This window comes from Monodon monoceros, unplaced genomic scaffold (genome assembly GCF_005190385.1).
Source record: "Monodon monoceros isolate NGI ecotype Baffin Bay Population unplaced genomic scaffold, NGI_Narwhal_1 Super_Scaffold_12, whole genome shotgun sequence".
Taxonomy (NCBI): domain Eukaryota; kingdom Metazoa; phylum Chordata; class Mammalia; order Artiodactyla; family Monodontidae; genus Monodon; species Monodon monoceros.
Window position 1 is genome coordinate 132,818,808 of NW_021703768.1, and position 16,554 is coordinate 132,835,361.

Consider the following 16,554-nt stretch of genomic DNA (forward strand, 5'->3'; position numbering starts at 1 on the left):
TGATCCAGGGGCAGAGGGTTTCAGGCAGAAGGAACTGCAAAGGCAAAGGCCCTGAAGCCTCAAGGAGCGTGACATGTTTAAGAAATGGAACGAAGCCAGGGAGGCTGCATAGTGAGCAGGGTAGGCAGGGACCTACTCATACAGGGCACTGCAGGCCAGGAGAAGAATACCTGGATTTTCTTCAAGCACCACAGGAAGCCGCTGGAGATTTCCGGCGACGTGATCTGATCGAGGTGTTCTGGCTGCTCTGTGGTTGATGGATGGGAAGTGGGGGGCAGCACAGGTGTCAGGGGCAGGAGGGCAGAAGGGTGGCAGCAGGGAGACAAGTTGGGAAGCCAAGAAGAATGAGCATTTAAGGGAGGAAAAGAGAAAAGACAGCCAAAGCCTCCTCTGAATGAAAGGTAAGAGGGCAAGCTGGTTATTATGCTTATCTGGAAGCCATTCAGGAATGCAGGCTGATGGCTTTAAGACCACCCTCTGCCCGGGTGGGAGTCCTGCCACACACTCTGTGCCCTCCACGTGTATTTATGAGCCTCATAAGTAGGCCTACAAGCACTGGCCCAGGGTTTGCCCTGCGCCCAGCTCTGTGCTGGCCTTCTGGGGGAGGGAGATGGGAACATCTGGGGAAGGTGCAGATAGAGCCTCGAAGGCAGAGAAGCCCAGGGTTCTGTCGCATTCTGACTGTGTTCTGTTAGTTATTTCAGACCTCTGACAACTTCAGTTTTCTTACCTTGGAAAGAATGCCTATTTCACAGGTTTTCTCTAGGGATAAATAAGGTCTGCTTGTAAAGTGCCCTGTTTGTAGAGCCCTCATTACAGAGCAGGTTTAACAAAGGGCAGCTGCACCTGCTCTCGAGGAACCTAAAATCTCTTCGGGAAGGCAGGTTCAAGAGAGAAAATCTACCCTAAAACTAAGTATGTGCTAAACTGAGGGCCTCCTGACAGGAGGTATTTAGAGAAGGGAGGAGCTGAGATAATCTAGAGCTGTGCTGTCCAGTAGCCACATATGGCTATCTAAATGAATTAGAGTTAAATAAAATTTAAAATGCAGATCCTCCATTGCACTCGCCTTTTCAAGTATTCAGTATCCACATATGATGAGTGGCTGTTGTATTAGACAGAGCAGGTATGGAACATTTCCATCATCCCAGAAAGCTGTGTTAGACTCTGGAAGGAGAAAGCGTGGCTTGATCTGGTCTTTGAAGGCCTCCCTATCTCCTTTCCTTGCTTTATTTTTCTCCATAGCACCTATCACATTCTAATAGAGAGAATTTGTTTATTTTGTTTTCTGCCAGCCATCACTAGAATATAAGCTCCTTCTGGTACAGACTTTTTCTTCCGTTTTGTTTCCTGCTTCACCCCAGGGCCAAGAATGGTGCCTGGCACGTGGAAGATGCTCAGTAAACACCCGTTTATTGGATGAATGGACCTCTTTCTCTGAGCATCCCTCTCACTCTCCATCTCTGCCCCCTTATTGTCTGGTGCCTGCACTGTCCTAGGTTTTGGGATACACACATGAACAAGACAGTGTTTTCCCAGCAAGGGCGTGGTGAATGAATTCATTGGTTTGACTCACTTGGGGGCAGGTTCTGGGCTTCCCTCTAGAAATCAGCTTAGTGTTTCAGCACACCTCTGAGAAAGACCTCTGGGCAGATTTGCCTTTCTCTAAATGTCCAGGCTCTGACTAGGGCCCCAGGGGAGGCTCGACCTCACCAGAGAGAGCAGTGAGGCACCCCACCAGGCCGCCGCATCCTGACCCGCTGCCCCTCTGCGTGCAGCGCAAGGCCATCGAACGCTTCTGCAGTGAGGTGAAACGACTGTGCCACGCTGAGCGGAGGAAAGACTTTGTCTCCGAGGCCTACCTCCTGACCCTGGGCAAGTTCATCAACATGTTTGCAGTCTTGGACGAGCTGAAGAATATGAAGTGCAGCGTCAAGAACGATCACTCTGCCTACAAGAGGTCAGGGCCCCTCCCCCTCCCCCATCTTCCTGGGCCGCCGGCCAGTGGCCAGTGGGAGGAAGAGAACAGAGCCCTTCTAAGAGGCTCCTTCTCGGAACCAAGCTAGCCAGTCCACAGACACAGTGGGGTTGGGGGCCTGCCTCTGTTTCTGCAGTTTAAGGAATAAGGTGCAGAGCTGAGTTTTGGAGAACTGGGTCTTGGCAGGGTTTTCTGTCTCAAGGTGGAATCAAATCCTCATTTGCCCCACCTGTGGAGCAGCAGCATTTTCTGTGTCCCATGCAGTCTGAGATTATATTGTGATTGATAGAATCATCAGATGGTCACAGGAGTCATTCTCTGCAAGAATCAGAAAGCCAGTTCAAACTGCTTATGTAAAAGAAGAAACTGCGTTGGCTCCCAGAACAGAAAAGTCCTGGTCAGCTTGATCCAGGTACTCAGGTGATATTGTTGGTCTGGTTCCCTCTACCTCTCAGCTCAGCTTTCCTCAGTATCAGCTTCATTCTCAGGCAGGCTCATACCCTGTGTGGCCTCCAGCAGCTATAAGCGTCCCGCCAGCCAATGTAGTGACCCCAGCTCCTAAGGACGGAAAGAATGCTCCTCCTTGCAAATACTTTTGCAGAAGTCCCAAGGAGGATTGTCATTGGTCCAGCTTGGGTCATGTGCTGATCCCTCCATCAGACGCTATACTATGTATGTGTGTGTTGGGGTGGTGCTGATGGGAGGGGTGCTCGTCCTTGGGGTCAGTTGGAGGTCAGTGTCAGCTCACAAGAAAGAAGGACTGAGGGGGGTGGAGGGGTCAGTCCTCTCCAGAAATTTGGATACAGCCATCCAAAAGTGGGGGAGGGCAGGCGAAAGCAGCCAATATACTTTGTGTTGGTTGAGGCTCAGATATGCTCCAAGGTGTCTGTACACATCTCTTGGGAAGGATTTTCTGTGTCACTGCTGAAGAGGGTCCCCCTCCGGAGCCACATTCTCCCAGGGCTCCATGGTAACTGGAGAAAACAGACAACATACAGATCCTCACCATTTTATCCTCCTGAGTGAATTGAAACCTGGGAGTACCCAGAAGACAGAGCCCCATTCAGAAATGGCAATTTCACAAAGATTCCATAGACAGCTAGCTCATGGTACAGTATCTTCCCCACAAATTCTCCCCAGATGTGGCCAGCTACTTCCATCATGGTCACAGCCGACGTGCTCTGTGGACCGGCTAGGGTCATGAGCAAGACAGGTGTCTTGTCTGTGTTCCACGGTCCATCGTGACACGGGCTGCATCACCTCCACCTCCAGGTCAGGCTGGAGAAGTCCCAGTGCTGTGGTTTTCTCCCTTTAAGTCCCGCAGTGTTCCCCACACCCATCATCCCTTCACCTGTAATCCCGTCAGGTTAAATAGACTTTGGTTTTCCATACAATGTTTACAAACATTGAGGTTTTCCTACAAATAACATAATACGCAATGAAAACAAAACATCCTGCTGCCTGTGATTCTTCTCCGTGACTTACCGTGCAGTTTCACTGGAGGACACTGTGAGGCACAGGGATGCCCGTTTCGCTCTGTCCTACCACAAGCTGGTTGACGGGATGCTAGCTGCCCTTAAACTTTCCTGGTCTTTGAGCTTCAGTGCGTTCTTGCCTCCTAATTTCAGATACCCTTATTACAAGGGTGCAGACAGCTCCTAATGAAATGACTCCAGAACACGCTCTCCTTTGATGTTAGAGTCACTTGTGATGTTCAGAGCCCCTTAACCTCAGGGACAGTGTATCCTGGTTAGCTGAGAGATGGGGTCCATGAGGCCCGGCTGAGGCCGGCTGTGCTTGAGCATCCCTCTCTGCAACACCCCGTCCCAGGGCGGCGCAGTTCCTGCGGAAGATGGCGGACCCCCAGTCTATCCAGGAGTCACAGAACCTGTCCATGTTCCTGGCCAATCACAACAGGATCACCCAGGTGATGGCAAACCCATGTTAGTCCTGGCCTGGCATCCCGCGACGCAGGCCAGGGCCTGGAGGTTGGTGTGGGGGCGTGGGCCACGAGCAGAGGAGCTCTGTTCAGATCAGCCGTCCCCTTTGCCCTACTCAGGCTTTAAGCTGCAGACTTAAGTCTCCCCTCGCAACCACAGATGGCCCTTTCACCCTCTCCGGAGTTTGTTCTCTGAAAACCTTCTAGCCAGTGTTCTGCCTCTGCATCGGTGTAGATTGAAAGCTTGGGTTCTGGAGTTAGACCGCCTTGTTTTCTCATCCTCGACCCTCCACTGACCCACCGTGAGGCCTCGGGCAAGGTCTAAGCCTCAGTTTCCTCGTCTGTAAAATGGGACTGTTGTTTTGCCACTCATAGGACAGTGGTGAGAAATAAATGAGATACTATATAAAAAGCCCTTAACGTGTAGAGCCTGATAGACAGCAAGGACATAAAAAGATGTAGTCATAGTTGCTGCCGCCACTTTGCCAGGGTATTCCCACGCAGCTGTGGCTCTCACGCTCTGCCTGACTTAAAATAACCTGTCTTGTGCATCTCTCAATTCAACCTAAACAGGCACCGGCAGGAATGTCAGCAGGACCCAGGCCTAAACTTGAGAGGGGCCTTCAATCTTCAAAGGGTTTCTGGGCTAAAATCTTTCTCAGGGCTTCACTGGGCCTTCCCTGCTCTGTGTTACCTGCAGAAGGCTCCTCAGTGTTGAGGCTTCAGGTTTTTTCCCGGGGACCCAGCCCCACGCCTGAGCCCCATGCACACCCTGCCATGGGCCAGTGTGTCCCTTTGGAGACAAGGGGCCTGGGGTGGAGACCTCAGGCCTTCTTGTACAGGAAATGTCTTTGTACTGCTGTGTCCTGCCAGGACGGAGACACCTGCTGGCCCAGCTCTCCTCCACTGGGCTTGGTCTTCCCACCATCATCTGAGAAGACGTCTTGGGCTCAGTCCACACTGTCAAAACTAAGCTGGGATTACCACGGGCCTAGCTGAGATGCTTTCAGCTCAGCCCAGTAATGCACTTTCTAACCATCAGAACTGCCAGGAAATACAATGCAAGGCCCCAAGGGGAGCAGGTCCCTGCCATGGGGGATGTGCAGGAGCTCTGACCAACCACTGTGGGCACGTTGAAGAGAGGCTGCAGGCTCCCCTCCACCTGGGGCAGTCAGTGAGGCCGGGCACTGTCCCAGGGCCCAGCGGTGGTCCATCCTGGGTGGTGTGTGTGTGAGGATGCAGGACAGTGGCTAACCGGGGGTGGGGGGGCACTGCTGTTTAGTGTCTCCACCAGCAACTGGAAGTGATCCCAGGCTATGAGGAGCTGCTGGCCGACATTGTCAACATCTGTGTGGATTACTACGAGAACAAGATGTATCTGACCCCCAGTGAGAAGCACATGCTCCTCAAGGTACAGCTCCCTCCGTCACACACCTCAGGGCCTGGGCTTGCCCTCTCACCTCCTTCTTATTTAAAATCATTTGTTTTTAATATTTCTTTCTTCTTACTTAAGCATTGATACAGATCTTACTGCATATAGTGTTTTGTAACCTGTTATTTGCCTTGAATATGTCATATACACCTTTCCAGACATCATTAAGGCTCTTTCTACAATGTGATTTTTTTTCTTTTCTTTTCTTTTCTTTTTTCTTTCGGTACGTGGGCCTCTCACTGCTGTGGCCTCTCCCGTTGCGGAGCACAGGCTCCGGACGTGCAGACTCAGCGGCCATGGCTCATGGGCCCAGCCGCTCTGTGGTATGTGGGATCTTCCCGTCCTGGGGCACGAACCTGTGTCCCCTGCATCGGCAGGAGAACTCTCAACCACTGTGCCACCAGGGAAGCCAGTACAATGTGATTTTTAATGGCTGCCAAGTATTCCATTGAATGGGGACATTGTTATTTAACAGATCCCCTGTGGTTGGATATTTGTTTGCTAAACTGCATTGAAACTCTGTAGAACACCTTCGTGTCCATACTCTTGTTTAGCCAGACATCCTGGAGAAAAAAACTGCCAACTCAAGGGGAAGGCAGAATCTTCAAACTTTTGCTGTATTTTGCCAAATGGGTCACATTTGTTTCATCGGTTTACAAGTTTCATTTTTTAATTACCAAGTAATTTTTATTATTGTAGAAAATCTGGACTATACAGAAAAGCATTAAAAAATTGAATCTCTTACAATCTTTCCATCCAGAGATAACACTTTTAGCATTTTGATGTATATCTTTCTCGTTTTTTCTGTGCTGATATATTTTCATATGTATGTAATTTACATATGCAATTTACATAAATTTTGTGCACGTGTAATTTTTATCCCACTTCATTAAATGCATTTGGAAGATTATGCAGCCCTTAAATAATGTTATATGGATGAGCTTTAATTTCTTTAGCCATTATTCTATCGTTAGCTGCTTAGATTATTTCTAATTTCCCTCTGACAACAATAGCCCGGAAATGAATAATCTTCTCCATTCATATGCATCACCCCTTTTGATTCGTTTTTCCCCAGAACCTCCCCTTTCAAAATTCCGATGCTGGTTTGACTATTTTTTCCTCTCCATGTCGCCTCCTACTATTTCAAGAATCCCAGCCCTGTTGGTGTTCCCTTCTTAACATTTCCATAACATCTCGAAGAAGCTTGCAGGACAGTGTGGCTTTGTGTCTTGTTCACTCTGGCTTGCTCTGCACAGTCAGAAATCCAGAGAAGTCACCCAGAGCTCAGCAGTCTCTCACCCCCAGTGCTATGCCTGGGCAGTTACCATAGCTCTGCCCAGAATTGCTGCTTCCACTAAGTTGGTTGCTAAACCCCAGTCCACCAATCATCGTTAGATGCTGCCATCAGATTCTCAGGCCCTTCTTTTCTCTTGCCTGCTTTTAATCCTCCCACGTCTCAGCTTCCCAACCTTCTTCCCTCTCAATTCTCTGCCTCCTCAACCTGGACTCCTGCACTGCTTGTCTCTGCAGTTTGTTAGTGAACTCAGATGCCACCAGGGAGCGCCTTCTACCTTAAATGGAAAAGTCTGGTGCACACCCTGCGGAACTGCAAAATGCAAACGCCCATCCTCTAGTCCACTCCCTTAGGTGTCAGACGTGACTTATCCCCAGTCACATAGCAACTGTGTGCTGAGGGAAGCTGCTTTCAACCTAGCTATTCAGGCCTCCTCAGGCTTGTTGTACATTTGACAAAAAGAGCAAAAGAAGCCAGCATTCAGGAAAGTATTGTATGGACTGGAATATCAAGAATCAGCCTGTCAACCTGCTTATAGGGCATTGTCAGGCAAAAATGTGTTCTTTTTGTTAATGAAGTCACCGATGAGATTCCTTGGGAATCTTTGTTGTAGTTTCCTTGGAGAAAGGGGTGAATAGTTTCACATCCATTTACCATCTAGTGAGTATTCATCAAGTGCCTGTGATGTGCTGGGGCCCAGGGATGCAGCAACAGCACCACTCAGTCCTTCCTCTCAAGAAGGATCTAAGTGCCTACATGTTGTTGTCAGATCCCGGTTCAGATCCTGTCTCTGCAGCTTACTAGCTGTGTGACCTTGGCAAGCTGTCTAACCTCTCTGTGTCTCCAATTCCTCGTCCGTAGAATAAGGTTATTGTGTAGAACTTGACTCATAAGATTGTTGTGAGAATGAAGGATGACGCCTGCTAAATCCCAAAGCACAGACTCTGGCCCATGGGGGAGGACTCAAGAAGTGGCCGCCATGATAATATATGAAAGAGTCCTCTGCATTTCTTCACAGAAATCAAATTTCTGGTTGAAAGTAGACCTATGTGTTCCCCCCCCTTTTTTTTTTGAAGACACATGGGTTTTTGTCACAGAATGTGTCACTACAGGGGCTGTGAACACAGATGTGACTGGCTTCTGCCTCTTCTCACTCTAGGTCATGGGTTTTGGTCTCTACCTGATGGATGGAAACGTCAGTAACATTTACAAACTGGATGCCAAGAAGAGGATCAACCTCAGCAAAATCGATAAGTTCTTTAAGGTCAGCACCTGGGGCTGGGGTTGGGCAGGGGGCCAAGGGGTGGTCTCTCTGGGGAAAGGAATGAAATGAACCAGCAAGTAGTGGGGCTGGTTGATTGAACTGTAGCTTTAAAGACCCCAGGAGGAGGAGAATAGAATGATAGGGCCTCCAGCTGCCCTGGGTAGAGGAATCTACACTATAGAAGGCATGTGCCTAAGTCTCAGGATTCAGCTGGGATTCGGCTGGGAGGCCTTGTGATTCTTTCTGCATACTGCTTTTTCCCTTTTCTGAAATCCCTTGCCATCTAAAGAAAGAGGTGCGTCCCAGAAGACAGAGCCCGCTTTAATTTTCAGTATATATCAGAGCCCACAGAAGCAGGAGGAATAAAGACTGGATTTTACATTGATTCACATTCGCAAGCGCACAGCCTCTCCTGGCCCACCAGAGGCCCCTCACTCTCCCTGCCTCTGGGCAGAATGCTTCATCAGCGTCCAGCCCACACTCAGTCCATCCCAGCACCTCAGAGATTTGATCTTCTGCCCCAAATCTTTAACAATAAAACCTTGTGGTTTGCCTTTGAGGTTTTCGCAAAGGGGTTTTCTCCTTGGGAAGTGAATTCCGTGTTGTCAGTGTATTCTAGCCATTTCAGGCCTGGAGTGGAGCCTCTGAGGTCAGACGCGGGAAAACCAGGCTTCAGTTAAAAGTGGAATCCCTCAAAGGTGTGGCCAAGCCTGGGTCCCGCCGACTCTTGGAGGTTAAGAGGGAAATAAGTCACCAAAAGGCATGCTGTGGCTTGGCTTGGCTTCTTTTTGAAGCTGAAACTTTCACTTTTCTCTGGAGCTGCCCAAAGTGAAAACAGAGCTCATCTTGGGAGAACGGGCCAAATCTGCCTCTGCCTTAAATCCGCATGAATGAGGTGGGGGTGGAGTGGAAGACCACAATCTCGCCTCACAAAGACCTGGGTTTTAGTCTCGCTCTGCCACTTCATAGCTGGGTGACTTTGGGAAAGTCACAGAACTTCTCTGAAACTGAGTTCCCTGGCTTGAAAAACAGCAGTGCTAAGGGTATCTACTTTATAGGGTTCCCTTGAGGATTCAGTGGGATCACATAGGTCAGTCAAAGCCCTGGGTTATAATCCCAGCTCCTTAGCTTCTAGGAGTGATTGAAAACAATCACTTCAGCTGTCAAAGCTTCAGTTTGTCCATCTGTTAAATGGGAACGATACTAGTACTGACCTCACCCAGTTATTCTGTGGATTGAAATACTGTTTTCTGATTTGCTTAATAGACTATTTTTTAGGGCAGTTTTAGGTTCACAGCAAAATTGAGCAGAATGAACAGGGATTTCCCATATACTCCCTGCCTCCACTCATACACAACCTCCCCCATTGTCAAAACTCCCCAACAGAGGGGTACATTTGTTATAGTCCATGAACCTACATTGTTGGCACATCATTATCACCCAAAGTCCATGGTTTGCAGTAGGGGTAACTCTTGGCATTGTGCATTCTGTAAGTTTTGACAAATGTATAATGATCTATATCCACCATTATGGTATCATACAGAATAGTTTCACTGCCCTAGAAACCCTCTGGTTTTGAAGGGCTTGGCACAGTGCCTAGTGCCTAAGAAGCAGACAGAAAATACCAGCCTCCTCGCCATTACTCCTGGTCTTCGGATGGGAATCGTCTGCCCTTTGGTGTTAGGTGTTAAAGGTTTCAATCACTTCACGTTGTGGAGTTTCTCAAGAAGGTCATGCCCAGCCAGTGGCATCTGGGCACCCACTCGCAGAGCTCAAAGCAGCGAGGATCCTCGAATCCAAGGAAAATTAGAGCAGAAAAGACCCTGCCCTGGGAGGCAGACCATCTGGTCCTCATTCTTCATCTGTTCTGCCTGCTGGGTAACCTTAGACAAGTCACTTTGCCTCTCTGGGCTCAGTTGCTGGAACATAGGGATGGTTGGAGGCATGGGAGGACCTCTACTCTGGCTGGGGCTCTTTGTGGTTCCAGGGTCACATAGTAGCATCTTTGGAAGCAGAAACTGGGGGTCATCCCAGAGGCACACACGGAGGCCTGTCTCCCCCGGCGGAAGGCAGCCACCTGGCCCCTCCCTCCGTGTCTCACGCACTGTATTTGCTTCCTTTGCAGCAGCTGCAGGTGGTGCCCCTTTTCGGCGACATGCAGATAGAGCTGGCCAGATACATTAAGACCAGTGCTCACTATGAAGAGAACAAGTCCAAGTGAGTGCCTGCCGTAATGTCTCTCGGCTCCCCCGAGGATGCCCAGCCCGGGCAGGGGGCTGAGGGGCCACTTCAGCCCCTCCCCCCTCCCCAGAGCCCTGGGCAGGTGGATTCTGTCCAATCACTGGCGCCTGGCAGAGGGGAGCAGTGGATGGTGCTCTGAGCCCTTTTGCACCTGCCCTTTGCTGCCAGGGTTCAAAAGTGCTCAGAGCACAGCCCCGCCCCTTCTCTGTTCCTGTGGTGGCCCACACCGCCTGCAGGGGAACGGCAGGAGTCCTCCTTCCCCTGCGAAGGGGGAGGAGTGACCGGCCCTCAGTGGTCAGGCAGAGCGAGATGGCCTTGTTCTTCATCACACTGGTTCTCTCTTCAGGTTTTGTGTCCATGCAGTAAGTATGCCGTGGAGGGTATTGTTCCAACGGTTCCAACTGTGAAGCGGGTTGACGACCTCTCCTTATGTTGTTTTATAAACCACCACTCTAGGTGATCTGAGCTAAGATCTGGGGTGTCAGCGCCTCATGGAAGTTGGGGGACATTCGGCTACAGTCTTGGCCACCCCTTTTATCTCTGGCCTTGTTAAGGAGGTTTCTGCCTGCATTTCCATACAGAGTGGGGCCGACCATCCTTTAGTCAGGGGTGAGGGTATTAGGGCCTTAAAAGTATGTAAATGGAGTGTCCTTGAACTCCACCAGCTTTGAGCCACAGCAGGTGAGTCTTGCCAGGGAAAGCTGGTTTAAGTCTTTTCATAACCCAGTGGCTGCTGGTGTATGAGGAGGTCTTTCAGGAAAAGCATGGAGTCCCGAATGCTGAACTCATTTCTTCACTTTTCCCTGCGTGAATTCTCGGCCACCTGAGGTTCAAGTGATGGTGTCCCCATCCCTACACAAGGACCTCAAAAGGAAAGTCATGCCAAAGTATAGGCATGAGGAAGTCTGCCACCATTCTGAGTATTCTCTGGAGCGCCCTTTCAGAGCTCCTTTTGAAATAGTAAATTCTCTCTACAGCGCATATCTGCTTTGTTTGGTGTCCATGCTAATCTGTCCACTGGGTCACCCGGCACCGGATGGCGGAGGACAGTGAACGGGGTTGTCTTTTTTTCTCTTGGGGAAGGAGAGTGAAGATTCTTATTCATTCATTTCCTCCCCAATTTAGGATGTTCTCCCAAAGATCTCTTTCAAAAAAGTTGAGGAAAGAGTTGAGGAGAAAGAAGAGAGGAAAGGGGAGAAGATGAGAAAGAGAGACTTTCAGAATGGCTGTGGTTTTCCTCTCCATAGAGAGCTTCCGTGTTGCCAGCTCGCTGTTGAAAAAGAGGCACAATCCCTTTAGTTTTCCCCAGTCCCCCCCATAGGCCCCCTCCAACGACAGCTTCAACCACAGGACGTAGTGCTGCCGGGGTCAGTAGATGGGTTTGGGAGGTCGCCCACCTTGCTTTTTCTTTGCTTGGATTCCAGTCCTTTGCAGCCCTAGAGAGGCTGCAAGTCCCTCCCCGTTCACGTGACTGGTAAGTACTGTGGACACCCGTTATCTGGAAAAGCCTGCAATTGGGTCTTAGAGGAGGCCAGCCCCAAGCAGGAGGAGAAAAGGCTGTTCCGTTCAGCCTGCAGTCCCCACAGCGGGATTTAGCAGGCACTCTTGCTGGTAGCTGGGACACCTCTTGGTCCACCCAGGGGAGCCGGCCACGTTGGCCAAGCACCAGGAGCAACTAGTGAATGGAAGGAGCCTGCCCCACCCAGGTGCCTAAGGCCAGGACCCACTCTGACCCCCCTGATTTTCTGCCCAGGTGGACGTGCACCCAGAGCAGCATCAGCCCCCAGTACAATATCTGCGAGCAGATGGTTCAGATCCGGGATGACCACATCCGCTTTATCTCCGAACTCGCTCGCTACAGCAACAGTGAGGTGAGCTCGCTCTGGCTGCTGGGATGGAGGCCCGTGTGGGCCCAGGGTGGGGAGGGGTGAGGACCGGCCAGAAAAGAGGTGAGATCATAGAGAGTGGAGGAGTAAGGGAATACACACTGGTGGCATGGATTTTAGAGCCGTATGGAACTGGGTGTGATTCTGGTTCTGCTGCTGACCTTCACAAGTTATTCAACATCCCTGAGCCTCAGTTTCCTCATCTGCAAAATGGAGCTAATAGTATCTGGAAAGGTTCATTGAGAGGATTAAACAGTATGATGCATGGAAAATGCATTGTGCCTAGCAGCTAGTAACAGCCCAGTAATTGTTAGTCTGTGTATGATCTAAACCACCTCCATCCTGGATGGCAAGAGAAACAAAGTTCTGAACAATCATGGTGATAACACCATCTAAATATTTTTAAATTACAATTATAAATAATCATTGTAATAGGCCAGAAAATACAGTTAGCAGCAAAATAAGGTCATAAAAATCTCCTGTGGTCCCACTAATTACATTTTTAGTGGCACTGGATTTTTCTTTTCTTCCTTTTTTTTTTTTTTTTTTGGTAGGGAAGCATGATCAGTGCACAAACCTCAGGAAAAATACAGATAGGCAGAAGGAGGGAAAATCAATCATGTAAAATCCTTCCACCCAGAACCAACTATGATTAACATTTGGATATATATATCCTTCTGGATCTCTTTCTGTATAAACCCTTCTAATGAATATATATGTTGGTTTAATAAATATAGGTCTCCAGATTTGAATTCCCTTAGTACCTGGAGCTCCTGGAAGACTCTGCACTACCACGCATATGCCCACTGGCTCCACCATGTGGCCGATGGCCATAGTTACGCTTTCCAAAACCCAAACTAGGGAAATGTGTTTGATCCAAGGGCATCATATTTGAAATGAGAACAGCCAGATAAATGCAGGTGGTGTGGTCATTAGATGAGTGGCCCACATTCTCAAGAGGGCTTCTGGTGGACATGGACCAGGGTCAAGCCCAAACCTTTGACTTTCTTAACTGTATGTGACAATGAACTGAACATAAGCTATGGGAATAAATTAAGTGCTGGGGATCCCTTCGTTCCTTGTCCAGTTTTGGTATGATCTAAGAATGAGTCTGGCTCAAAGCTATTTTTAGAATTATACAGCTTATACATGTGTATGTACAGACCACTCTCAGTATTCACAGCAGTTATATCCTATACAGTGGCCGGCAACACTAAATCAGCAAGTACTGAACCATCACTCTTTGAGAAAATACAGGGGTAGGTTCCTGTGAGCTTCCGATCACAGTGTTTCCATCAGCTGGTTTTTAATATATAACCTTATTTTACATGCGCTTCTGCTTAAAGACGCCTTATGTAATATATATTGTTGATTTGTTAGCGTTAAATCACAGCCAACAACACTATAATTCATGCCTGAGCAAAGCTTATCTAAAATACATATTTTCTCCATAATGCCCATCACAGCCTCCTTTCTCATAGGGACATAGACAGAGCATCAGCACTGTGCTTGGGGGCCATTTAAAATAATGAAATCACCATTAAAAAGTATAAGAATGAGGAAAATGGGGCACTAAATAGACCAGGAACGGGACACTTGTGTACAGTAGGAGCCGAAACAAGAGAGCAGAGAGTTGCCTTGTTCAGCCTCAGCCGGGAACATGACTCAAATTTTTTCCCACTCTGCACACGTCTGAAACTGACCATGAAAGCACTGCAAGGATTGGTCTTGAGGTTACAGATAAATTTTAGTGAATAGGGAAATTCACAGATACAGAATCCACAAATAATGAGGACTGGCTCTATATGTATATATATACACATACACATATATACACATATATCTATGCATATGCACAGTATACACACATACAGTATTTCACGGTGGAATATTACATGTTCAAATAGATGTTTATCTTCACCAGTGCTTTTCAGTCCGTGAGTCATTTCTAATTGAGTTGTGAAATCAATTTAGTTGCTTTCTAATTAGCATTTTGTTATGAAATGGAATAAAAAATCAGAGGAAATCTCAAGTATTGAGCATAAAGTTGCTTCGTGAAAACTGTTCATGCCTATATTGAATACCTCTAAGTAGGTATGTGTTCCTGAGTTAGTATACAGTATGCATTTCCTACTGTAAATCGCAGACCCAAAAGTCTGAAAGGTGCTGTGCTGCAGTCAACCAGGGTCGTTGTGAGTGGGCCCCTGGCGTCACACCATATGAATTTGAACCCTCAGTCAATTACAAGGCATGTGGCCTTTAGCAAGGCATTTGTCTGAGCCTCAGTTTATCTGTCAAGGGGTATAATAATAGCACCTCCCTTGCAGTGTTCTTGGGGGAGTCAGTGAAATAAGGTAGAAAAGTGCCAGGTGCGTCGACAGTGAGGGTGACAGCTGATGTTCCCCAGGTGGTGACGGGCTCTGGGCTGGACAGCCAGAAGTCGGACGAGGAGTACCGCGAACTCTTTGACCTGGCCCTGCGGGGCCTGCAGCTCTTGTCCAAGTGGAGCGCCCACGTCATGGAGGTGGTAGGTGTCCCGGGGCAGAGGGTCTGTCCCTTCCTGGCCCCCTCCATCCTGAACTCTGTTCACTTGGAATCTGTCTGTCCCTGCCTCTCTCTGGCACTCTATTTTTTAAACAGCTTTATCAAGATATAATTCACACACCACACCATTCACCCATTTAAAATGTAAATTTGTTAATTTTTAGTATATTGCCAGTGCTGGGCAGCCGCAGTCAAATTTAGAACATTTTCATCACCTCAAGAAGGACCCGGTACAATCACCCGCTATTCCCTATCCCTGCAGCCCTAAGCAGTCTCCTTCTGTCTCTGTGGAGTTCCCTATTTTGGTTGTTTCCTATAAGTAGAATCGTATCATATGTGGTTTTTGTGTCTGGCTTCTTTTACTTCGCATGTTCAAGGTCCCTCCATTGTAGCACAGATCAGTACTGCATTGCCTTTTATGACTGAATGATAGTCCGTTGTGTGGACTCATCCCATTTGGTTGATTCATTCACCTGCTGATGGACTCGTGGGTCTCTCCTCTCTCCCCAGTACTCCTGGAAGCTCGTTCACCCCACGGACAAGTTCTGCAACAAGGACTGCCCGGGCACGGCCGAGGAGTATGAGCGAGCCACCCGCTACAACTACACCAGTGAGGAGAAGTTTGCCTTCGTCGAGGTGGGTGCTGACTCCCTGCGTCTCCTCGTCCCCCACCCCCGAGGCTGCTCCGTGTCAGCAGCTGTAGGGCTTCCTGGAGGGGTGCTGGGCCGGGCGGCAGCCATGGGCCTCCTGTGCATGCACTTCCCTGCCCCCTCCTCCCACCCGAATTCATCTCTGTCCCAAGTTGTTCTTTCAGAAGCATGGAGAAACGCATTCTGTTCTTAGAATCCCAAAGAAAGAGGCACTCCATTAGACCCAACAGCAGGGACCAAACACGTGGCCAAAAGAGATATGACAAATGCCCAGACTGAGGAGTGGTTGGAGAACTTCAGATCGAAACTAAGATGAGATAGAATGCTGACCAGTCAGGATAGTAAAGATCTAGTAGATTGGTGATGTCTGTTGCTGGTTGAAGTGGGATGTAGACCTCAGATACTTTGAGTGGCCAGTCCACATTTTACAGGCTTTCTATGAGGGCAAGCTGATCATCTGTATTCACATTTTTAACGGGCATACCGTTTGGCACATATATATCTCAGGGAAATAAGCCAACTGTGCCGAGACATATATAACAGACATTTATTGCCGTATTGTTTATAATGCCAAAATATGTGAAACAGCAGAAATGTCCTTCAATATGGACCAAGTAAAATAAATAAAGGTACAGCTATATCATTGAATACTATGCAGCCACTAAAATGGATGTACTGACATGAAAAGATATACACAGTATATTGTTAAGTTAAAAAAGAAACAGGTTAAAGGGCGGCATGTAAAATGATGCCATTTCTACCAAAATTAATATACTTTTGCACATTTGCTCAAAATGGAAGGACATAAGTGTATATGTTTATATATACCAAACCATTAACAGTAGTAATTTCTAAAGGGAGGATTCTACTTCCTGCTTTATAACCTTCTGATTTGGTTTTTTTGTTTGTCTGATTACAAAAAGATATGTCTGTGAGGGTGACGGAGCTCATTCTTGCTGGGTTATGAGTGACAGCTTCCTCTTTCATGACTCTCTGAAGCCTAGAAGTCAGAGACTTGGATGCTGCCCCCGGACCCTTCATCTCTCTGAGCCTCAGCCTCTTTATCTATAAGATGGAGCTGATTATCTTTACCCACTTCCATCCCAGCATTATTGTTGAAAATCAAAGAGTAATTACCAGAGATAATGATGTAGATGAGCAGTGAAGGCTATAAAGCGTCATACACATTAGGGGTTAGAGTTGCTCTTTAGCTGATCTCCAGGCTGTACTTTAAAGAACTGAGGCTCAGTGGGGTCATTTCAGGCAGGTATGTGTTCCTGAGTTAGTAGACAGTATACAATTCCTACTGTAAATCACAGACCCAAA

General features: G+C 48.2%; 1 protein-coding gene across 5 annotated transcripts in view; it reads left to right on the forward strand.

Annotated features, from left to right (window-relative positions):
* CYFIP2 (cytoplasmic FMR1 interacting protein 2) overlaps positions 1-16,554 on the forward strand; it is a 129,336-nt gene that overhangs the window by 27,449 nt on the left and 85,333 nt on the right. For 4 of the 5 annotated variants that reach the window (XM_029217319.1, XM_029217322.1, XM_029217320.1 and 1 more), the window contains exons 6-13: positions 1,779-1,960; positions 3,809-3,905; positions 5,200-5,328; positions 7,803-7,907; positions 10,033-10,124; positions 11,902-12,019; positions 14,442-14,561; positions 15,089-15,214. In XM_029217319.1, the coding sequence (XP_029073152.1) occupies positions 1,779-1,960; positions 3,809-3,905; positions 5,200-5,328; positions 7,803-7,907; positions 10,033-10,124; positions 11,902-12,019; positions 14,442-14,561; positions 15,089-15,214 (969 nt within the window). Of the gene's footprint in view, positions 1-1,778; positions 1,961-2,267; positions 2,391-3,808; positions 3,906-5,199; positions 5,329-7,802; positions 7,908-10,032; positions 10,125-11,901; positions 12,020-14,441; positions 14,562-15,088; positions 15,215-16,554 lie in introns of those variants that run through there. The other variant, XM_029217323.1, reaches the window with a different exon arrangement.